We start from the raw sequence: 24,414 nt of genomic DNA on the forward strand, positions 1-24,414 counted from the left end.
GGAAGATATGTGGCTGAGCCAATCAATAAGCCATCTAACTTCGCTAAAGCAAGTACAAGTGGTACAAAAGAAGCTCAAAGCGAAACCAAAAGGACAAGCGAATCTCAGTCAGTAAGGAGTGAAACTCATGCAAGGAAACCGAAACCGAATGTGAATATTCACAAATCTGCCAAGCAACTTGCAGAGCAAAAGCGTCAACGAAACAGGAGATATCAGAAGAATTTCAACGAAAGGAAGCAGTTTTGGCAATCCCAGAACTCTAACTATGTGCATAAAGAAAAGTCTTCCTCTCAAAGAGCGAAAGTAAATTCGCAGGCGAAACCCAAGCAATGTTCTCATTGTCATTCTTGTGCTTCACAAAAACAAAAGGGACAACTTGCTCACAGGTCATTATCACCAAGAAAGTTCACCGCGGAAAACAACCATCCTCGCTCTCAACCGAACCAAACTTCTCTCAAGGATGTTAAAGGAAAGGGAAAGCTCATCTCCGATTCAGAAGAGCAAATAAAGAAGACAACTACTGTAATGTCCGTGTTTCTAGGCTAGGCATTAATATTGACATTATAGTCTAGGTTAACCTTTGTAACTCATTTTGAAGAAATGAAAAGGAATTATGTGAATTATGTGTTTTATGCTTAATTATTAGGGCTTAATTAATTAAGAATAAAAATGAGCGTCAAAAATTAAATTTTAGATAAAGCCGATATCTATTAAGAAACTTGTAGTGGGCGTGACAAGGATTACAGATATATAAAGAATGCCGAAATCCGAGTTATAACGAAGAAGTTATGACTTGTCGAACTTTCGCGACAAACCGGCACGGGGCCGAATGTCGTAAAAAGTGAGTTTTTGATAAACTACTTTTTGGCCTTAGTGATCTAAACGAAACTTGTAGTGTTCGTTAAACCGAGAGTAAGTATAAAAAGAACGCCCAAATCTGACTTCGTATGAGGAAGTTATGATTTTTCGAAGTTTCAGCTTAGCAGTAGACAGCTAAAAACTCGAATTTTAGATCGAGTGATTTTTAGCCGACACGACCTAAACGAGAATCGAAGGTCTCGTCATTAGTAGCACAACGGTAAAAAGTCTGACGAAAACGGAAGTCGGATGAAGAAGTTATGAATTTTTAACGGATTTCCTGTCCCGGTCTGTTAAAAATAATAATATAAAAATTAAAGTCAAAATTAGCCGACGACGTCTAAACGAAAGTTGTAGAGCGTAATTTTACCTACGCGTGCATATAAAGAACGTTAAAAACGGAGCTCGTATGCGAAAGTTATGGATTTTAGAAGTTTTTGCACAAAAACCGAGAAAATTCGCATAGTCACGATTTGCGACGTCACCCTCGCTTAGAACGTGCCACGTGTCCGAAATGGGTGAGTCAGGTGAGCCACGTGTCCGAGCTGCTGAGTCATCCGAGCACCTGATCTGATCCGAAGTGGTCCAATAGCGGTGCGACACATACTCTCTTGCACGTGACCGAGCCCTCGCATGAAGCCACGGACACACCCTACTTCGGACTAGACCTCGGTCCAGTAAGAAGAGGCCAGCAGCCCCTTCGCACGCGCAGACCATGTGCGAGCCATGTGCTGCGCACCCTCGCCTGCGGACCTCACCACTAGAACCGACTTCGGACCCCTATAAATAGAAGGGTCCTGCGAGCCTTCTCGGGTACTTTTGGGATTTCACCATCTTTAACCCCTTTCTTCATATTTTCTTCATCTTAACATTCCCCAAAGCCCCGGTATCGATTATAAGCCCCGGAATACGCCACGAAGTGCCCGTGAAGCCCGGAAAATTTATCTTTTCGGTTTCGAAGCCCGACCCTCGCAGAGCCCGGTTTCTGAATAAAACTTCCGGTTTTATTAGAAACGATCGTTTTTAGGAAACGAATTGCTGCCCGATTTTCATTAAATCAGGTGAGTGTATAGTCACTTTCATTTTACACATAGATATGAAGTATTTACCTTATAATACGTGCTATGTGTAAATATATTAATTGTTTATTTGAGGTGACTGTTGAGTTGATGTTTTATACAAGTTTTAAACTGTATAAGCATTTTTATCTACAAATATGTTGGGTAGAACATGGGTAGATAGTTGGTGTGTGATGAAATAAAGTGATGAGAGGCCTCGTTGTGATTTGTGATTCAGTCATCTAGCGGAGTTTGGATGACGACCACGGACTTTCTAGACAGTCCAGTGGGAAGCACTAGCAGGCCCGCAACCTGTAGGTGTTAATGAACTTGGGTGTTTATTCGCTGTACTCCATCCCCCTCATGGTTGCCTTTAGGACATGTATGGCTGAGGAAACCCCTTAGCAGTAGTGTCCATCCCGATCATATTCTTTAGGCTAGGTCCCTTGTGAAAAGTGTTTAGGGACGTAAAGTGAGGATAACGGGAACGGGTAATCAGGGTTATTGTTGATTGGTGAACTTAATAAGTTTATTATTACTGTGGGTTAAAAACCCTATATGCTCACCAGGCTCCCAAGCCTGACCCACTCAGCTTTTTATGTTACAGGTAGTGGACCCCGAGCATAGTCGGAGGACGATGAGAGATTTTTGGATTATAGGCCAGTAGTTGTAAATAACTGTTGAAAGGCTTATAATGTCTTGTTTATGCTTTTGATCTGTATCGGAACATGACATCCCGAGGTTTTGATATGAAATGAAATTATATATTTCTTAAAGAAAGGTTTTGATAAATTTTTTTTCATATGTTGTTTGGGGACCAATTCCGCAACATCTTTTGAAAAGATTTCTCTGATTTTATTTTAAAAAGCATAAATTAAATCGGTCTTTTCTGGCCGAGAAATTAGGGGATGTCACAACTACTGACCCTAGGAAGGATACGAAAGGAGTTGTTAAGAATCAACATAAAGAAAAACAAATTGATTCAAACATAGCAAACAACAAAATCAAAGTTTTCACCATTAAAAGAAAAGACGAAACCAATTTAATAAAACGAATGTATATGGTTGGTCTTTCTATTGCTTTTCCTTGTACTGTAAAAGGCTCACCAGGACCCAAACAAATTTGGGTTCCTAAATCTGCTTAATTTTTGCAGATTATACGTGATGAGCAGTTCGACGACGAATGGTATATTGATAGTGGCTGCTCGCGTCACATGACAGGGAGGGAGGAAGAGCTGAGGGAGTATCGTGCTCTCAAAGATGGTGGATGTGTCAAATACGGAAACAACTCTTATGGCACGATAAAAGGCTACAGGATGATTACAAATGGAGATTTCTCAATCCGTAAAGTTGCATATGTGGAAGGATTGCAACACAACCTAATCAGTGTTTCACAGTTGGTTGTGGGAACTGGTCTGAAGGTTTCATTTGATGATGAAGGATCATAAATCATAGAGAAGGAAACGAAAACGATTCTACTGAAGTCGCAGTGAAAAGGCGAGATGTATCTACTTAATCTAAATCCGATACGAGGGAAGCCTGCTGTATGTCTACTAACTAAGGCTCACTCTGATGAAAGCTGGTTATGTCACCGAAGACTCTCGCACCTCAACTTTAAAGATATCAACAAGCTCGTGCTTGGTGATCATGTGAGAGGTCTTCCCCTCTTGAAGTTTGATAAGGAGCATCTATGCACTGCATGCGAAATGGGAAAGCAAAGCAGAAAGAGTCATCCAACTCATGTAAATACAAAGATCATCGAGCCTCTTGAGCTTCTTCATATTGATCTATGTGGACCATCTGCAATTGAGAGTATCGGCGGTAGTAAGTTTATACTTGTTATTGTTGATGATTTTTCCCGCTTCACTTGGGTATATTTTCTTAAATAGAAATCAGAGGCTACTCCAATGCTAAAGAACTTTATAAAGCAAGTGGAAGTTTAGTTGCGAAAGCTAGTTCGTAACATCAAAAGCGACAACGGATTAGAATTCAAGAACAAAGAGTTTGAAGAATTTCTAGCCGAAAAGGGAGTCACACACAATTTCTCTGCTCCTTACACTCCTCAGCAGAATGGAGTGGTTGAAAGACGCAATTGATCCTTGTGTGAAGCAGCCCAAACCATGCTCAGCTTCGCCTCTCTTCCTCTGTATTTCTGGGCCGATGATATCGCTGCTACTTGCTATACACAGAACCGGTCCTTTCTCAATAAGCGATTTTCTGTCACTCCTTATGAAATTCTTAATAATCACAAACCTAACGTAAAGTTTTTTCATGTCTTCGGTTCTAGATGTTTCATCTTCAACTCTAAAGAGAACCGAAACAAATTTGATGTCAAAGCTGATGAAGGGATTTTCTTGGGGTACTCACTAACCTCCAAGGAATATAGGGTTCTCAACAAAAGACCAAAGAAGTTAGAAGAAACCTATTATGTCACGTTTGATGACAATTACATGAAGAAATTTCAATCAAGCGAAGGTTCCACGGAGTAAATATTTCCTGTTACTGGTAATGTCACTGCACCGATATCCAACCTGTTTGAAGAGTACATGTTGCTTTTTGATGAACCAGAAAAAGCCATCCACTCTGAAGCAAATGCAGCTGATAAAAAAATCGATAACCTAAAGAAGATAATCAATGACGCTGCAAAAGACATGGAAAGCGAACCCCAGAGTCCAAGCGAACCTCATGCTTCAAGCACGCCAAATGATCGCACTCTAAAAGACAGCACGCCACTGCAGGAGGAGGATTCGCCTTCATCAAGTGAACAAGCTTCGCCTCTCTAGGGGGAGAACTCATCTCCAACCAAGACCCATGAAAGTTCAATTGAGGGGGAGAAATCTGAACATGATGTTGAAATCGTCTCATAATTTGAGGGGGAGAATCAGAATACAAATGATAATTCGGACGTTCAATCAGAATTTGAAGAGGAAGTAAATGCTAAACTAGATCCTACCTTGATCGAGATTACCCTCCACTCACTAAATGAACAAGAGATCATCTGAAAACTCAAGTGATTGGTGAATCATCTGAGGGAGTCCTCACACGCTCTCAAGTTAAAGCGAAACAAACTGCTTTATTCTCACAAGTGGAATATTGCATGTTTAATTCATTTGTCTCCAAGATAGAACTGAAAACCGTCTTCACTACACTCGATCATTCTGATTGGGTACAGGCTATGCAAGACGAACTCAACGAATTTGAGAGAAACCGAGTCTGGAGACTGATTCCTACTCCAAAGGATGCATCCGTAGTTGGTTTAAAATGGGTATTCCGTAATAAGATGGATAAAGAAGGGAATGTGATACGGAACAAAGCAAGACTTGTAGTGAAAGGATATTGTCAGGAATATGGGTAGAACTGAGATAGTGCTCAAGACGACTGAGCACATTCAGCAGGTCAGACAGAGGTTACTGACGGCCCAGAGTCGCCAGAAGAGTTACGCAAACAGACGATGATCCGAGCTTGAGTTTCAAGTTGGAGATTTTGTCCTCCTGAGGGTATCCCCGTGGAAAGGGGTGATCCGATTCAGGAAAAGGGGCAAGCTGGGGCCCCGATACATCGGTCCTTTAAGGGTGAACACCAGAGTGGGTAAGGTAGCTTACCGTTTGGAGCTACCTGCGGAGTTGAGCCAAATTCATAACACCTTCCACGTGTCTCATCTGAGGAAGTGTGTAGCCGATGAGACGGCAGTGGTGCCATTGGAGGACATTCAGGTGGATGCGAGCCTGAATTACATTAAGAGGCCGATTGCGATCATGGATCGAAAGGTGAAGGTTCTGAGGAAGAAAGAGGTACCCCTGGTTCAAGTCCAGTGGCAACATCGGAGAGGGTCCGAGTTGACTTAGGAGCCGGAGTCCGAGATGCGAGGGCAGTATCCAGAGTTATTTCCAGATCATGACTTCGAGGGAGAAGTCTGATTCTAGTGGGGGAGAATTGTAACATCCGGACATCCAGGTATATTGTTTATTTATTTAATTATTTTGAACACTATTGAGCTACTCGACGAGTCGGCGCTACAACTCGTCGAGTAGAGTCACGATGTGCCACATGGGATTAATGACCTGCTCGACGAGTCTAGGAGCCGACTCGCCGAGTAGACGTTGTGATGAGAAACCCTAAATCCCCGGGTTTGGGACCTATTTAAGGGCACTTATAGCCTCATTTGCGGCTATACTTCCCTGAGAGTAAACCCTAAACGGCCTGTGAGCTTAGAGAAGAGAGTTTTGAGCTAACCTTGAGTGTTTGGTGCATCTTTTGAAGAGAAGAGAAGGATTCCAAGCCAAAGGACAAGAAGAAGTTGCTAGATCGGTGGCTATTTCAACTCAGAGCTTCTGGGAAAGGTATAAAGCTTGCACCTTTCTCATTTTGTTGAGTAGATCTCATGATTTTGGGAGTTTAAGGCTTTTTCTATCTAAAATTAGGACCTTGAGTGTTTTAAGTTCACGATGTGCCACATGGGATTAATGACCTGCTCGACGAGTCTAGGAGCCGACTCGCCGAGTAGACGTTGTGATGAGAAACCCTAAATCCCCGGGTTTGGGACCTATTTAAGGGCACTTATAGCCTCATTTGCGGCTATACTTCCCTGAGAGTAAACCCTAAACGACCTGTGAGCTTAGAGAAGAGAGTTTTGAGCTAACCTTGAGTGTTTGGTGCATCTTTTGAAGAGAAGAGAAGGATTCCAAGCCAAAGGACAAGAAGAAGTTGCTAGATCGGTGGCTATTTCAACTCAGAGCTTCTGGGAAAGGTATAAAGCTTGCACCTTTCTCATTTTGTTGAGTAGATCTCATGATTTTGGGAGTTTAAGGCTTTTTCTATCTAAAATGAGGACCTTGAGTGTTTTAAGTTCATATAGAGGTTTGGACTTCAGATCTGGACCATGTGAGGTCCCTAGAGTTCAAAAGTCTCTGCTTTATTCAGCCATAATAATGATCTTGAGTGAAAAAACCCTTTCTAAGGTATGTTTTGGCATTTCAAGCCCTAAGTGCCATGCATGGACGTAAAGCCTGTGACTTTACGTGATAATCGAGCCTTAAGAGTGTAGATCTAGAGTCTGGGAAGGTTTTCTGCTTTGAAATCGTCTGAATGAGAAAAGAGTCTGAATGGACTCGCCGAGTCGAGGAGCCGACTCGACGAGTCAGTTAGGGTTTGTCCCGATTAGCTGGCTATGCTGTAACTCGGCGAGTTAGGGGTTAACTCAACGAGCTGGACCTTCACGAAGACTTCTGAGGGACGACTGGACTCGACGAGTCACATGAGTGCACTCGGCGAGTCAGGTCAAACTGGGACTGTTGACTCGAGTTTGACTTCTGTTGACTTTAGGGTTTGGTCAACATAAGTAATGGAGACCATGGAGGGGTAAAATGGTATTTTACCCATTCCAAGAGTTAGAGAGAATGAGAGAGAGCAACCTTTGGTGTATTTGAGTATGAGTGGAGTATTGATTAGAGATACTTATCCCATGTGTTAGGCGGAGGATAGTTCGAGATTCCCGAGTACGAGGCTTTTACTTGCTAGCTTACGAGGTGAGTCTTCTCACTATACTTACCAAGAGTGGTATCTTTGCGTGATTGAGCTGTCTTATGTGCTTATCTGTGTATTGTGATATTCTGCATTATGTCTTTGTGATTTATGTTGAATATTTTTTTTTATGAGCTTATTGAGTTGGGGCCGGAGGGTCCCACTGAGACACATTGACTGGAGGGTCTTGTTGAGTTATGGCCTAGAGTGGCTAATGAGCTGTGTGTGGTATTTTGGGGAACTCACTAAGCTTTGTGCTTACCGTGTTATGTGTTTCAGGTAATTCTCAGGATCACGGGAAGGCGTCAGCTTGATTGTACACACATCGGAGACTGAGTTATGATTGAGAGGATCCTGGAGTTTTATATACAGTTTTTGAACATGAGTTTTGATGATTTGACATTTTGACACTTTGTGGTTTTATTGTTGGAATAAATGTGTTTTGAAATTGAAAATTTTGGTTTGAAAATTTACGTTGTTACAAGTTGGTATCAGAGCCTTGGTTTGAGGGATTCGGATGCACCTCCGGGTGTGTTTGGACTCAAACTGAGGATTTGAGAAGAATTTTCAAAAGAAAAGAATTTTTCCAAAACGTGAACGAGTTTTAAGAGAAAACAAGTTGAAGCGGTGTGTACAATTAGCCAGAGCCCGAACGGTGATTTCCCAAAATACCCTTAATTTTGTGTTATAAGATATTTATGAGATATTTTGTTAAGATTGCATGCAAGAGGATAGGCTAGGTATTTCATATTCTAGGGATAGAGTTGCCTGATTAGTGATGCCTTAGCCTAGGAGATATTTTGATCAGTGTTATATGTTATTTGCTTGAGTATGTGCTGAGTTATGAGTCGGGAGATGATCTAGGAAGAGATGCTTACATTAGCTTAAGAGAGGGGTCTACTGAGAGATTAGTTTGTGATTCGTGAGATATAGAGTATTTGCGAATTAGAATCCTAGGAGGAGGACTTGGGGTGACTACAGGTGGGGTGTGGAAGGTAGTATTGGGCCCGTACTACCGAAAGCACCCGGTCTGTGTGAAATCCAAGTAAGAATCCTTAGGATGCTAAGGAGCAAGTAGGGATAAATAGTCGAGTGTGAGTATGCTCGAGTGAGTATCTGATGTTTTTGTGTTGTATTTCAGAGACATCATGGTAGGTACACGCCACACCCCAGAGAGCAGTGGAGTCAGCGATGATGAGATTCGCAGGATGATTCACGACGAGGTGGCCGCAGCCATACGGGAGGCTATTCCGGAGATGTTTGGGTCTATTAAGACCACTTTGATCGAAACGTTTGATGAGCGATATGCTGCAGTTTCTGAGGCGGCTGCTGCTGCAGCCACCGCAGCTGTCGCTGCTGCCAGACCGCAGGGAGGTGACTCGTTGTTGTACCGGGAGTTCAGCAACACCAAGCCACCAGTTTTTGATGGGACCCAGGATCCGATTGCTGTGATGAGATGGATCTTTGATATCGAGGGGTGTTTCTATACTTGTTCATGCCCATAGCATTTGAGGGTACGGTTCGCGTTGAACCAGCTTCGCTTGGGAGCGAAGGACTGGTGGAAGTTTGTGACGGCCAGTTTTACTCCTGCAGAGCATGCTGCGGTGACTTGGGAGAGGTTTGTTGTGATGTTCCGAGATGAGTATGTTCCCCCGGTGGAGAGGGAACGGTTGGCCTAGGAGTTTCTGTCTCTCAGACAGAAGACGGAGTCGGTGACTGTGATTTCGCGGATGTTTCATGAGAAGGCGTTGTTCTGCCCTGAGCATGTGTCGACGGAGCAGGCACGCATGAGCAGGTACTTGAGCATTCTGAGGAGGGATATTCGAGAGTTCGTGGCGAACTCATCTTACCGGACATTTGCTGAGCTTCAGGCAAATGCCAGGAGGAGAGAGATCGAGCTGGAGACTCGGGCGAGGTAGGACACAGAGTCTCAGGGGAGAGACCAGCGGCCGACACAGTCCCAGCCGGCAGCCAAGCGGGCTAAGCCCGCTGATTCGAGATCAGGAGGCCAGAAGGGCCGCACTTGTGGCAAGTTCGGCAAGAGTCATGAGGGATCTTGTCGGGTGGGGATTTGCTACAAATATGGCAAGGAGGGGCATATGGCGAAGGATTGCCCCAAGGGATTTGCAGTCTGTTTCCACTGCAATCAGACCGGCCATCGGAAGGCCGAGTGCCCTCAGCTTCTTCAGGGATCAGCCCAGGGTTCCACTCCTGCTGCTTTGCGTACTACTGACGTTCGGTCGGTGAAGGCCGAGGTTCCGAAGGCTCGTGGGAGAGCTTTTCAGCTGACAGCGGAGGAGGTCCGCGCATCACCTGATGTCGTGGCTGGTACGTATTTCCTTATTTATTTATTTTGAGATTTATTGTGCTTATTCTGTGCTATATTTAGGTACATTTCTTGTGAGTTCTGTACCTTCTTTAGTGTTATTTGACTCGGGTTCGAGTCGATCCTTCGTGTCTTTAGCTTTTAGTCGTCACATCGCTATTCGGCATGAGGCGTTGAGTCGACCTCTGAGGGTTTCTATAGCAGATGAGCATGTTGTTTTTGATACCGATGTATTCCGAGGATGTGTACTGGAGATTTTTGGCGTCGAGTTTCCGATTGACCTGGTACCGATCGCGATGGGTGATGTCTGTGTCATCGTGGGCATGGATTGATTGAGCCGCTTTGGAGCAGTGATCGACTGTGAGCGTCAGTTGGTGACTATACGAGACCCTAGTGGAGGAGTGCTTTATGGCGAGGGTACCAGATCTGGGTCAGCTTTCTGCTCTGCTGCCAGGGCGAGACAGAGTTTGCAGCAGGGTTATATGGGATTCCTGGCGTACGTGATGGATTCGCGGACTGTGTCAGAGAGGCCGAGTTCTATCTCCGAGGTTCCGATAGTGTGCGAGTTTGTTGATGTTTTTCCCGAGGAGTTGTCGGGTGTGCCTCTCGAGAGGCAAGTGGAGTTTCGGATTGATTTGGTTCCGGGAGCGGTGCCTATCGCCAAGGCACCTTATCGCCTAGCGCCACCAGAGATGCAGGAGTTATCCTCATAGCTTCAGGAGCTGCTGGGGTAGGGATTCATTTGACCGAGTAGCTCGCCGTGGGGAGCGCCGATCCTTTTTGTCAAGAAAAAGGATGGTTCACACCGGATGTGCAATTATTACCGGGAGTTGAACAAGTTGACGGTCAAGAACCGTTATCCACTTCCGAGGATTGATGATTTATTCGATCAGCTGCATGGGGCATCTTGGTTTTCCAAGATTGATTTGAGATCCGGATATCACCAGATGAGAGTATGCGAGGAGGATATTCAGAACACGGCCTTTAGAACTCGTTATGGGCATTACGAGTTCGTGGTGATGCCTTTCGGGCTCACCAACGCACCGGCGGCATTCATGGATCTCATGAACCGGGTGTGCAGGCCTATGTTGGATCGGTCGGTGATCGTGTTCATCGACGATATCTTAGTATATTCGAGATCCAGAGAGCAGCATGAGGAGCATCTGCGAGAGGTTCTTGGGGTTTTGAGGTCGGAGAGGCTGTATGCCAAATTCTCCAAGTGTGATTTCTGGTTACGAGAGGTCCAGTTCCTGGGACATCTCGTCAATCAGAATGGGATATTGGTCGATCCGGCCTAGATTAAGGCGATTATGAGATGGGAGGTGCCGAGATCCCCATCCGAGATCAGGAGTTTTCTGGGATTGGTCGGCTACTATCGGAGATTTATCAGAGATTTCTCCAAGATTGTCGTTCCTCTCACCAAGTTGACCCGGAAGGGCGTTACTTTTGTTTGGGGGCCTAAGCAGCAGACATCATTCGAGACTCTTCGCCAGAGATTGTGCGAAGCTCCGGTGTTAGCCCTTCCAGAGGGAGTGGAGGATTTTGTGGTCTATTGCGATGCGTCTATCTCAGGGATGGGCGCAGTGTTGATGCAGATGGGTCACGTGATAGCATATGCGTCGAGGCAGCTGAAGCCTCACGAGACGAGGTATCCCACCCATGATTTGGAGTTAGGGGTGGTAGTGTTCGCCCTCAAGATTTGGCGCCATTATCTTTATGGTGTTCGGTGTACCATATACACGGACCACAAGAGGCTGAAGTATCTCATGGATCAGCCCAACCTAAATATGAGACAGATGAGGTGGTTTGATGTGGTGAAAGACTATGACTGCAAGATCTTGTACCATCCGGGCAAGGATAATGTGGTAGCTGACGCCCTGAGCCATAGAGCAGAGAGTGCTCCGATCCGAGATGTGTGTATGAGGATGATAGTGATGACTCCAGTCTTAGATATCATTCGAGAGGCCCCGGTGGAGGCCGTGAGACCGGAGAACCGCAAGAGGGAGCGGGTGATTGGGCAGGTGTCCGAGTTTGTGACGGATAGTCGAGGGCTTATGACTTTTCGAGGGCGGATTTTATAACGCCCGCACATCCAGGCTAGTCAATTTAGAGACAAGAAGCATAAAAAATGAGTTTTTGATGGAATATTATTTATAATGGCTAATCTTAAACAAGTGGTAGTATATGTTACAAGGGTTCCGTACATATAAAGAACGCCGAAATCCGAGTTATAACGAAGAAGTTATGGCTCGTCGAAGTTTTACGGCAAAACTGGCACGACACCGCGAGACGTAAATAGTGAATTTATGATAGAGGACTTTTTGGCCTTAGTGATCTAAACAAAAGTTGTAGTATACGTTATACCAAGAGCGTGCATAAAAAGAACGCCCAAATCTGACTTCGTATGAGGAAGTTATGAATTTTCTAAGATTTGGCATAGTAGTGCACGACCCGAAACTCGAATTTTAGTTCGAGCGGTTTTTGGCCTACGCGACCTAAATGAGAGTTGAAGATCTCATTAATAGGAACTCAACGGTAAAAAGACAGAGGAAAACGGAGTCCGTATGTAGAAGTTATGAATTTTACGCGGACATTTAACAGTATAATCTCCTCCTACTGTTAAATTTAAAATCGGTCGAGAATTAGCCATCGGAGTCTAAATGAAAGTTTTAGATCTTGTTTTTACCTATGCGTGGATATAAATAATGTCGAGAGTAGCGCTCGTATGTTAAAGATATGGACGAAACTTGGTCCCTACTCTTCGAGCGCGATAAATTCGATACAGTTTTGTAAATCTATATATATATATATATATATATATAATATATATATATATATATATATATATATATATATATATATATATATATATATATATATATATATATATATATATATATATATATATATATATATATATATATATATATATATATATATATATATATATATATATATATATATATATATATATATATATATATAATATATATATATATATATATATATATATATATATATATATATATATATATATATATATATATATATATATATACAAATGTATATATCATTAGAAAGGTATCGATGATGCGGTTATTATAAGACTAGTGTTGAGTACTTTCGACATTAGTTTAGTACAAATATCGTTAAATCTATATAAAATAGTATTATGAATGGGTGTTTAGTCGTTTATATAACTATAAGGTCATTAAGTAATTATGGAGGGTAGTTTTTGTAAATTCAATTACTATAAATAAGAGGCTTGGGCTCTCATATTTCTTGCACCATTCTCTTGATTCAAGAGTCTTTCTCTTCTTATCCCCCGAGCATTTCGGTCCCTCGTGATTCGACTTCTCTTTCTTCTCTTTCTGTAGTTTTAGTATAGTAAGGTGAGCGCTGAAGCGCTGCACGAATCTTTCTTAAAAAGATTCAGCGACGAAGTTCTGCCCCTGCAGAGCCCGACTCGTAGCTAAAACCCCCTTGTAAGTAAGTTATGTTTACCTATTTTAATATAGCTTATATTTAAAATTAGTATTGTTATTATGTACTTATAATAAATATTTGAGCTATTATTATGACTTATATAAGTGTCATTATAATATCTTTTTAACTACTCGCGGTACGGGGAATCTGGTTTAAAGGGCCGCATAGGGTTGTTGGATTTCAGAAGTGCTATATGCCAAAATGGTCCTGCCCTCCGGTGTTTTATGTCTGGCCCCTGTCTGTGCATAGTGGTTGGAAAGTATTGTTTAAACGCTTATATAATAATAATAATAATAATACTAATAATTAGTCACGGTAAATATTAGACTAAAATCTAGTGGTAATAATACTAGGTTTCGTCGAAGGAAATTATTTTAAAGTAAACGAAGCGCTGTCCGAGTATCGAGTCACCACCTTATCAAGTGAGTGCATAGTTACTTTCATCTTACACATAGATATGAAGTATTTTATATAAATTACGTGTTATGTGTGCATATTATTTGTATACTATCTATCTACGTTGGATGAACGATTTTATGCATGTTTTTAATGATTTAAACTATATATGTATTTATATCTACAAAATATGTTGGGTAAAACATGGGTAGATTAATGATGAAAGCTGATATAGAAGAATATTAGTAGTATGGACATAGTGCCCTATAGGTGAACATTGGCAACAATGGACTTAGTACCCTATAGATGAGCATTGGCAGCTGCGCCACAACCTGTACATGTTTATAATATACGATGTACTCTAAACATCCTAGCAGCTGTGCTCTAAGGATAGTATCGGCAGTTGCGCCTAATAGAGAACATCATAACCATGGCAGTTGCGCCTAATGGACAATACCGACAGTTGCGCCTAATAGAGAATGTCATAATTTTGGCAGTTGCGCCTAAATGATATATCGGCAGCTGTGCTTAATAGATAATATTGACAGTTGTGTCATTGGCAACGATGGACTTCGTGCCTATTCCTTAGGATAATCCTTAGGAATGAATGAACGGGGAATAACTGATTCTTAGGGTAAATCCTTAAGAGTAAAGAAGATAATTGGGATGGGTAATTGGGTTAATTGTTTGATGATTAAACATAATAATTATATTATTGTGGGTTGAAAACCCTATGTACTCACCAGGTTTCCCAACCTGACCCACTCAGTTTATTTGTATCACAGGTGTCGATATGAGGTTACATTACACTAAGGGATTAAGGAGATATAAATGACTAGTGATAATGAATGTAAGTTCTGTTTATGCTTATGTTTCTGTATTGACGATGACATCCCAATATTTTAAAATGAATAAAAATACATTTATTCGGAAATGCTTTGATAATGTATTTATCATGTTTTACTGGGAACAAATTCCACAACATTTTTATTAAAAGAGGTACTCTGATTTTTATAAAGCATAAACAAAATCGGTCTTTTCTGGCCGTGAAAATGGGGATGTCACAGATTTGGGTGCCCTATACTAGCGGAGCTCGCCGTATTCTGATGGAGGAGGCGCATAGATCGAGATTCTCGATCCATCCAGGAGCCACTAAGATGTACTTGGACCTGAAGAGAGATTATTGGTGGCCCTGTATGAAGAGGGATGTGGCTTGGGTAGTCGAGAGGTGCTTGACATGTCGCATGGTTAAGGCCGAGCAACAGCGTCCTCATGGCAAGTTGCAGCCACTAGAGGTTCCCCAGTGGAAGTGGGAACAGATTTCCATGGATTTTATCACCAAATTGCCGAGGACCGCGCGAGGTGTCGACGCGATTTGGGTGATTATGGACTGGTTGACGAAGAGCGCTCACTTCCTTGCTATTAGTGAGAGTTCTTCTGCAGAGACTCTGGCCGAGATATATGTAAGAGAGGTGGTAGCTCGGCATGGAGTGCCGACATCGATAGTGTCAGATCGGAATGTGGGCTTTATTTTCAGGTTTTGGAAGAAGTTTCATGAGGAGTTGGGTACGTGATTGCACTTCAGTACAACCTACCACCCACAGAAAGACGGGCAGAGTGAGCGGACGATTCAGACGCTCGAGGACATGCTCGAGCATGTGTTATGGACTTCGGTGGAAGTTGGGACACATATCTGCCCTTGGCTGAGTTTTCTTACAACAACAGCACCATTCCAGTATTGGTATGCCTCCTTTTGAGCTTCTTTATGGGAGGAGGTGTCGGACTCCTATCTTTTGGGGAGAGGTGGGGCAGCAAGTGATGGGTAGCACTGAGATAGTGCTCAAGACGACTGAGCAGATTCAGCAGGTCAGACAGAGGGTATTGACGGCCCAGAGTCGCCAGAAGAGTTACGCAGACAGGCGACGATCCGAGCTTGAGTTTAAGGTTGGAGATTTTGTCCTCCTGAGGGTATCCCCGTGGAAAGGGGTTATCTGATTCAGGAAAAGGGGCAAGCTGGGGCCCCGGTACATCAGTCCTTTAAGGGTGACCGCCAGAGTGGGTAAGGTAGCGTACCGTTTGGAGCTACCTACAAAGTTGAGCCAGATTCATAACACCTTCCACGTGTCTCAGCTGAGGAAGTGTGTAGCCGATGAGACGACAGTGGTGCCATTAGAGGACATTCAGGTGGATGCGAGCCTGAATTACATTGAGAGGCCGATTGCGATCATGGATCGAAAGGTGAAGGTTCTGAGGAAGAAAGAGGTACCCCTGGTTCAGGTCCAGTGGCAACATCGGAGAGGGTCCGAGTTGACTTGGGAGCCGGAGTCCGAGATGCGAGGGCAGTATCCAGAGTTATTTCCAGATCATGACTTCGAGGGCGAAGTCTGATTCTAGTGGGGGATAATTGTAACATCCGGAACTTCCAGGTATATTGTTTATTTATTTAATTATTTTGAAGACTATTGAGCTACTTGACGAGTCGGTGCTACAACTCGTCGAGTAGAGTCGCGATGTGCCACGTGGGATTAATGACCTACTCGACGAGTCCAGGAGCCGACTCGCCGAGTAGACGATGTGATGACAAACCCTAAATCCCCGGGTTTAGGACCTATTTAAGGGCACTTATAGCCTCATTTGCGGCTATACTTCCCTGAGAGTAAACCCTAAACGGCCTGTGAGCTTAGAGAAGAGAGTTTTGAGCTAACCTTGAGTGTTTGGTGCATCTTTTGAAGAGAAGAGAAGGATTCCAAGCCAAAGGACGAGAAGAAGTTGCTAGATCCGTGGCTATTTCACCTCAAAGCTTCTAGGAAAGGTATAAAGCTTGCACCTTTCTCATTTTGTTGAGTAGATCTCATGATTTTGGGAGTTTAGGGCCTTTTCTATCTAAAATGAGGACCTTGAGTGTTTTAAGTTCATATAGAGGTTTGGACTTCAGATCTGGACCATGTGAGGTCCCTAGAGTTCAAAAGTCTCTGCTTTATTCAGCCATAATAATGATCTTGAGTGAAAACCCCTTTCTAAGGTATGTTTTGGCATTTCAAGCCCTAAGTGCCATGCATGGAGGTAAAGCCTGTGACTTTACGTGATAATCGAGCCTTAAGAGTGTAGATCTAGAGTATGGGAAGGTTTTCTGCTTTGAAATTGTCTGAATGAGAAAAGAGTCTGAATGGACTCGCCGAGTCGAGGAGCCGACTCGACGAGTCGGTTAGGGTTTGTCTCGATGAGCTGGCTATGCTGTAACTCGGCGAGTTAGGGGTTAACTCGACGAGCTGGACCTTCACGAAGACTTCTGAGGGACGACTGGACTCGACGAGTCACATGAGTGCACTCAGCGAGTCAGATCAAACTGGGACTGTTGACTCAAGTTTGACTTATGTTGACTTTAGGGTTTGGTCAAAATAAGTAATGGAGACCATGGAGGGGTAAAAAGGTCTTTTACCCATTCCAATAGTTAGAGAGAATGAGAGAGAGCAACCTTTGATGTATTTGAGTATGAGTGGAGTATTGATTAGAGATAATTATCCCATGTGTTAGGTGGAGGCTAGTTCGAGATTCCCGAGTACGAGGCTTTTACTTGCTAGCTTACAAGGTGAGTCTTCTCACTATACTGACCAAGAGTGGTATCTTTGCGTGATTGAGCTGTCTTATGTGCTTATCTGTGTATTGTGATATTCTGCATTATGTCTTTGTGATTTATGCTGAATATTGTTTTTTTATGAGCTTATTGAGTTGGGGCCGGAGGGTTCCACTGAGACACATTGACCGGAGGGTCTCTTTGAGTTATGGCCTAGAGTGGCTAATGAGTTGTGTGTGCTATTTTGGGGATCTCACTAAGCTTTGTGCTTACTGTGTTATGTGTTATGTGTTTCAGGTACTTCTCAGGATCACGGGAAGGCGCCGGCTTGCTTGAACACACATCGGAGACTGAGTTATGATTGAGAGGATCCTGGAGGTTTATATACAGGTTTTGAACATGAGTTTTGATGATTTGACATTTTGACACTTTGTGGTTTTATTATTTGAATAAATGTGTTTTGAAATTGAAAATTTTGGTTTGAAAATTTACGTTGTTACAAAACATACATAGAATCTTTTAGAAACACTGCTACCATCTTCTTTGATATCAACTCCAACCTTTGTTGTACTACCAGGGTTTGATTTGATGATCTCTCATCCATATTCCCATATACGAGCATAATGCTCAGATAACTTTCCAGTTAAAATATCTAGTGCTTTCTTCTTCGCCCTATAGCATTGTTGTCACACCCCCAAACCAGGATGGCGAAAACGTCCGGGGGTGGATGACTTTCATGTATTGTATCATAACATAATGAATAATAGTGATCAAAGAGAACACAACCATCATAAATATAATTAAAAAAGTTACATTGTTGTAAGATTTGCATGTTTCAAAATCAATTACAATATGATGATAAAAAGATTTGTCTGACGCCTTAATGTCACATCCTCAAAAGCTTGCAGTTGCCTGTTTTAGTGATTTCCTAAGAATACAAGTAGCTTTGAAAAGTGTCAACAATTAAGTTGGGGAGTTCATAAGAGTTTGTATGAAGGATTGTAATCCTTTCCTTGTAAAATGATAGTGTTCATTTCCAGAAAATCTAATATTTTCCTTAAAAATGAGTTGTAGTCTTAGAAACCCTAAGACCGAAATGTACAAGTATTTCCATACTTAAAATAGTAATATGCAGTTTTACTTTATATAAAACCGTTTGAATGTATGTTTCCCCGTAAACTAAATGTATCGTTGTTTCCCCATGTGCGTTATTATAACTGTTGGGTCTTAAGTGTTGCGTCATTGTGGGCTTATAGTTTAGTCCGTTTTGTATCCGGGTTGGGCCTGTCCACCCGTTCATTATTATTAGGGTTTTACTATTTAATGTGCATGCATGAACCGTGTCTTGCAATCTTCAATCTTGTAAACCCTACACGCCTTTACAGTAGCAGTTCTTTATCGAGCTCTTCTAAGGTTGTGATTATTAATCATTCCACATAACATTGATTATCTTTCTGTGTTTTGATTATTCTACCCGTTTGAATCTAATCGATCATTATAAGATTTATTCTTAACAACTGGTATCAGAGCAGGAGACTGTGTAATCCATACGCATCTCTTATGTTAAAAAGATATTAGGGTTTCCGCTTTAATAGGATCTGGAGTTAGCCGTCTTCATCGTGTTCATCGATTATAGACGTTGAATCTTGATCTTTATTCTACTCTAAAACTCGATTTTAGGTTTACACATATGGTTCTTACAGGTTCTTATCAAATCAACAACATGCAGCCTGACGATTCTTCAGTTAACTCAATCAATCTTTCAAGCGGTATTGGATCTACAACAAGGATCCCTATTTTGTTTTCAAACGACTATGAAGTGTGGGCACTGCACTTTGAAGATTACGTACTAGGGCTTGAAGACAATGGTTCACTGATATGGGACGCAATAACCAAGGAGACGTTTGCTCATTCAGGTACAAAGAAGGTTATCAAAACGCAAGCTGAGTACAACGCTCTTCTTCTTGAGGTGGAGAAAATACCACAGGATGAAAAAGAAAAACTAATTAGTAATGTCAAAGCCATGAGGATCATCCGGTTTGCTTTGCCTGCCGACACGTTTCGCCTAGTAAGCTCCTGTGAAACAGCAAAAGAAATATGGGAAAGACTCAGAGAACTCTACTCAAGTGATGCTGATCTTGAGCACTCCACTCAAACTTTGTTGCTTTCAGAGTTTGGAGCATTTGTTCAATAGCCTAAGGAGAAACTCGACCAAACCTTCAACCGTTACAACCATCTTTTGAGCAGGATGGTGAAGCACAAGATAAAATGTGAAGTGGTAGAGCAGAAGGTCACATTCATGAACAGGTTAAGGTCTGAGTGGAAAGTTGTGCTGTCGAATGTTAAAGCATATGAGCAGTTCAAAAACTACTCCTTGGCAAGGCTTGTTGGTATTCTGAGGTCAAATGAGGATGAAGTGACAAGTGAGGGAAAAGTTGCTTCTAGCATGGGTTCGCTAGCTCTTGTTGCGAAAGGCAAGGATATTGAAGAAGAAGGTTTTGTGGCTGATCTCTCTGACTGTGAACTCATAAAAGAAGAATATGCTTTGATGGTGTCGAATCCAAGGAAGTTTGCGAAGAAGAACTTCAGTCGCAACAAAAACCGAAACCGGGAAGGTAGTTAAAGTTCAGAGAAGGTGAAGGATGAGATTGCGAACAAATCTCAAAAGGAAGAAGCAAAGAAAGAAAAGAAGCTTGTAGGAGAATCCGGCTATGACTGTAATTATTGTCAAGGCAAAAATCATTTGGCTAAGGAGTACATGTTAAGGAGGTTAAATGAGAAGAAAGAGGTAGAAGATAATGAGGCTTACTATCTCTGAAAGCTTGAGGAGATTAAGAAGAAGAAAAGTGTTGATGATGCTAAACCTGCTTTGATTGTGCATAAACAGGATGATGAATTTGGACGATTCGAAGTGTGGTCGACTGACTCTGAGGATGAAGAGGTTCGTAAACCAACTCATGGGAGAAGCTTCGTGGCGAAAGATGACGTTGCACAATTCAGTGGAAGATGCCTGATGGTGACCAATAAAGATTCGGAGCCTAGAGGATACGCTTCTGAAGGCAGTCATGTCTCAAATAGTTGTTTCGCAAACCCGTCCCTGAGCAAATCAGCGAGTGTGAGAAGGTGATAAATAAGGTACACACAATTCTTAAATCTCTAAATATACCCGTGTCTCAATATGAAACTGAATTAGATGATTTAAAATATACATTTTCAAGCTTCACTAATAGTTTAAAATGAACCCGTTTGACTAACTCTAATTTAACCGATAAACTCAGCAGGGTTTCAAACAAAAGTGAAGAGAGACGCATGTGGATTGAGAAGTTAGAGTCTGATTTTTCTAAGTTTAGGGATGAGTTGATTTATTTGCAAAGAGACAATATAGGGCTTTTAAAACATTGGAATATTTTTTTTCATTTGCTAAACGTATTTACTTTAATATCACTCAACTGCATATCGATTGTGAGATAGGAAAGAAAATTCATAAAATGATTTTGCCCTTTCTCGAAATGAAAGAGAACGAAATTGACGCAGATTGTTTCAAATGTGAATCTATAGTTTCGTCTGAAGAGGTCTCTGATGCTTACAGGATTGGACTAGACAAAATCAAAACATACATACAGTCCAAAGAACACAAAGACATGCTAAAACAGATTTTAAGCGAAAAAGACAAAGAGCAAATTAAATCGAATACTGTACAGAAATTTAACTTATTAAACACTAAGTTAAGTTCAAAAAATACACTTAACGTGGAAAATATTTCTGAATTTGAAGATGATAGTGATATGAGTGAAATCTCTGTGGAGGATGAGGTTGATTGCTTAGAATTTGTTAAAAACGAAAATGAACCTACGGAAGTCTTAATTTCTAAAAATTCAGTTGAGTTCGCACGATTTTTTGAAAATAAATCAAAAGTTTTAAACGAAAAAGAAACTGTTTTTCCAAAAGTTCAAACTGTTCCTAACCAAGTTTTCGCAACTAAGGGACGAGACAAAAATCAAACAGTTGAACTAACGTCCCTGGTAGAAGAAGACAATGCAGATGGATGTGATGAGTACTTTTGGTCTGCTCCCTATGACAACGTGGATGAAACCAAAGGTCTCTCTGAGATGACCTCTTGGAAGACGAAGTGCAAATATGTAGCCGAACCGTTGAATAAAGTCAATTCAAGCTACGAGAAGGGGAGTCCAAGTGGAACCAAGAACATTCCAACTGATTCGTCATCTGAAAAGACTAAAACTTCTGTTAGAAATCCGAAATCTAGGGCTAACATTCATAAATCCTCTGAGCAGTTCGCAACTCAAAAACGTCAAAGAAATGCGAGATATAACAAAAATCTGCAAGAAAGAAAGCATTTCTGGAGATCCAAAAATCCCAACTCCGTTCATCAAGAGAAATCATCCAATCCAAATGCGAAAGTCTCTTCACATGCGAATCCTAAGAGTTTTCCGCGAACTCAGTCTCAGTATCCACAAGTTTCAAAAGCTAAAAATTTTCAAAAACCTACCTTTTCGAAACAAGCGAAACCTATGGAGATGTCAAAGTCTCACTTCTCTCCTAACAAAAGTGTTTCAAATTCTGCCAAAGACATCGCAAGATGTTAAGGACAAAGGAAAGATAGTTTTGGAGCCCAAAATTCCATTTAAAGGGTCCGAAACTAACTTAAAGAAAGTTGAGAAGAAAGATGTCAAGCAACAAATCCAACATAAGCAAAGAAAAATATCCACAAAGGATAAGAACTTAAAAGATAATAGGATTACAATTTTTCAAATCACAAAGAAAGATAATACCACATTAATTAAACGATCTTATTTGGTTGATGTCACTATTACTTTTCCTGTTTCTATGAAAGCCTCACGTGGACCCAAAAAACTTTGGGTTCCTAAATCTCTTTGATTTTTATAGGTGATTCTTGACGAGCATTTTGACTCCGAATGGTACATAGACAGTGACTGCCCGCGTCACATGACATGAAGAAAGGATGAACTGAGGGAGTTTAGAGCACTGAAGGATGGAGGAAGAGTGAAATACGACAACAACTCACTTGGTGAAATAAAAGGATACGGAATGATAACGAATGGGGAATTTTCCATTCGCAAGGTCGCATATGTAGAAGGCTTACAACACAACCTGATCAATGTTTCACAGTTGGTTGTGGGTACAAGATTAAAAGTGTCATTCGACGATGAGGGATCGGAGATCATTGAGAATAAATCCAAAACTATGCTGTTAAAGTTAAAACGCAAAGGCAAGATGTATCCGCTAAATCTAAATCCCATCAAAGGGAAGCCTGATATCTGCCTACTTACGAAAGCTTTGTCTGATGATAGCTAGCTATGGCACCGAAGACTCTCGCATCTCAATTTCAAAGACATCAATAAACTTGTTGTTGGTGATCATGTGCGAGGACTTCCACTCCTGAAATTCGATAAGGAACATCTTTGTGCAGCCTGCGAAATGGGGAAGCAGAGCAGGAAGAGTCATCCAACAAGTGTGAATACGAAAGTGACTGAACCACTTGAACTGATGCATATAGACCTTTGTGGTCCTTCTACAATTGAAAGCATCGGTGGTAACAAACACATACTTGTAATTGTAGACGATTTTTCAAGATTCACTTGGGTTCATTTTATTAAGCAGAAATCAGAAGCCACTCCTACGCTCAAGGATTTTATAAAGCAGATTGAGCTTCACTTACAAAAGCTGGTTAGTAACATTTGTAGTGACAACAGTCTGGATTTCAAGAACCAAGCGTTTGAAGAATCCTAACCGAAAAAGGAGTATCTCACAATTTTTCATCTCCTTACACTCATCAACAAAACGTGGTCGTTGAAGGACGAAACTGGTCTTTGTGCGAAGCTGCGAGAACCATGTTATCATTCGTGAATCTGCCACTCTACTTCTGGGCGGACGGTATTGGAACAACCTGCTTTACTCAAAATCAATCAATTCTCAATAAGCGAGTTTCTGTTACTCCCTATGAAATTTTAAATTATTGTAAACCTAATGTCAAGTTCTTTCATGTATTTGGTTCCAGGTGCTTCATTTTCAATTTCAAAGAGCAACAGAACAAATTCGATGTGAAGGCTGATGAATGTATTTTCTTAGGGTATTCTCTGACTTCTAAGGCATTTAGGGTTCTTAACAAAAGGAGAAAGATAGAAGAAACCTATTATGTCACGTTCGATGACAATTATTTAAAGAAGAATCAAAAGGATAACAATCAATCAAAGGAGATATTTCCCAAGCCGAATCCTGTAACTATTCCACTCTCCAATCTCTACGAAGAATTCGTAAATCTTTTTTATGAGCCAGAGAAAGCGATATCTTCTGAATCCAAAGCAACAGATAACAAGGAGGATGAATTGAAGAAGATTATCGATGAAGCTGCAAAGAACATTGAGAGCGAGCCTCAAAATCCGAAAGATCCACTAGATGCAAATGCTTCGTTTCAGAGGGAGGATTCTACATCAACATCCACACCTGGTACACCTATTCAGGGGGAGGATTCAATCCCTAATGTATACAACAGAAGTCTGATCCAAGGGGAGAATCCTATTCCAGAAGAAGAGGAACCTACATCATTCGAATGGGAGAATCCTATTCCAGAAGAAGAGGAACCTACATCATTCGAGGGGGAGAATGGAAATACGAATGATGATTCGGATGTGCAATCAGAATTTGAGGATGTTAATGCTGAACTGGATCCAACATATGATCCAAATTACCCTCCTTTGTCAAAATGAACCAAAGATCGTCCGAAAACACAAGTAATAGGAGAATCATCTTCAGGAGTTCTTATGAGAGCACAACAAAAGACGAAGCAGACTGCACTATTCTCTAAAGTGGAGTATTGCATGTTCAATTCGTTTATCTCCAAAATTGAACCTAAAAATGTTCAAATTGCTCTTGATCACTCTGATTGGGTGCAAGCAATGCAGGAGGAGCTCAATGAGTTCGAACAAAACAAGGTCTGGAGATTGATTCCTACTCCAAAGGATGCATCTGTTGTAGGTCTAAAATGGGTATTTCGTAACAAGTTGGATAAAGAAGGAAATGTGATACAAAACAAGGCGCGACTAGTCGTTAAGGGGTATTGCCAAGAAGAAGGCATTGACGACGAATAAACCTTCGAACCGGTTGCAAGGCTGGAATCGGTTCACATCTTTCTGGAATACGTTGCACACAAGAACTTTG

The 24,414-nt window shown here is 41.6% G+C and overlaps 1 protein-coding gene across 1 annotated transcript; it reads left to right on the forward strand.

Annotated features, from left to right (window-relative positions):
- The first annotated feature begins 22,674 nt into the window (after window positions 1-22,674).
- On the forward strand, window positions 22,675-23,963 carry LOC145127236 (uncharacterized). Its single transcript, XM_079062461.1, has 2 exons — window positions 22,675-22,970; window positions 23,255-23,963. Exons 1-2 carry the CDS (start codon window positions 22,675-22,677, stop codon window positions 23,961-23,963), a joined length of 1,005 nt encoding a protein of 334 aa, XP_078918587.1.
- Window positions 23,964-24,414: the final 451 nt, after the last annotated feature.

This window comes from Lactuca virosa, chromosome 7, assembly GCF_052849685.1.
Source record: "Lactuca virosa cultivar CGN04683 chromosome 7, Lactuca_virosa_CGN04683_v6, whole genome shotgun sequence".
Classification (NCBI taxonomy): Eukaryota; Viridiplantae; Streptophyta; class Magnoliopsida; order Asterales; family Asteraceae; genus Lactuca; species Lactuca virosa.

What these genes read in the sequence shown, in the direction of transcription:
- LOC145127236 (XM_079062461.1), top strand. Translation starts at nt 22,675, where the DNA reads ATGGGGAAGCAGAGCAGGAAGAGTCATCCAACAAGTGTGAATACGAAA. An exon ending in CTGGATTTCAAGAACCAAGC is followed by an intron (nt 22,971 to 23,254) that starts GTTTGAAGAATC and finishes ATTTGGTTCCAG; the next exon opens with GTGCTTCATTTTCAATTTCA.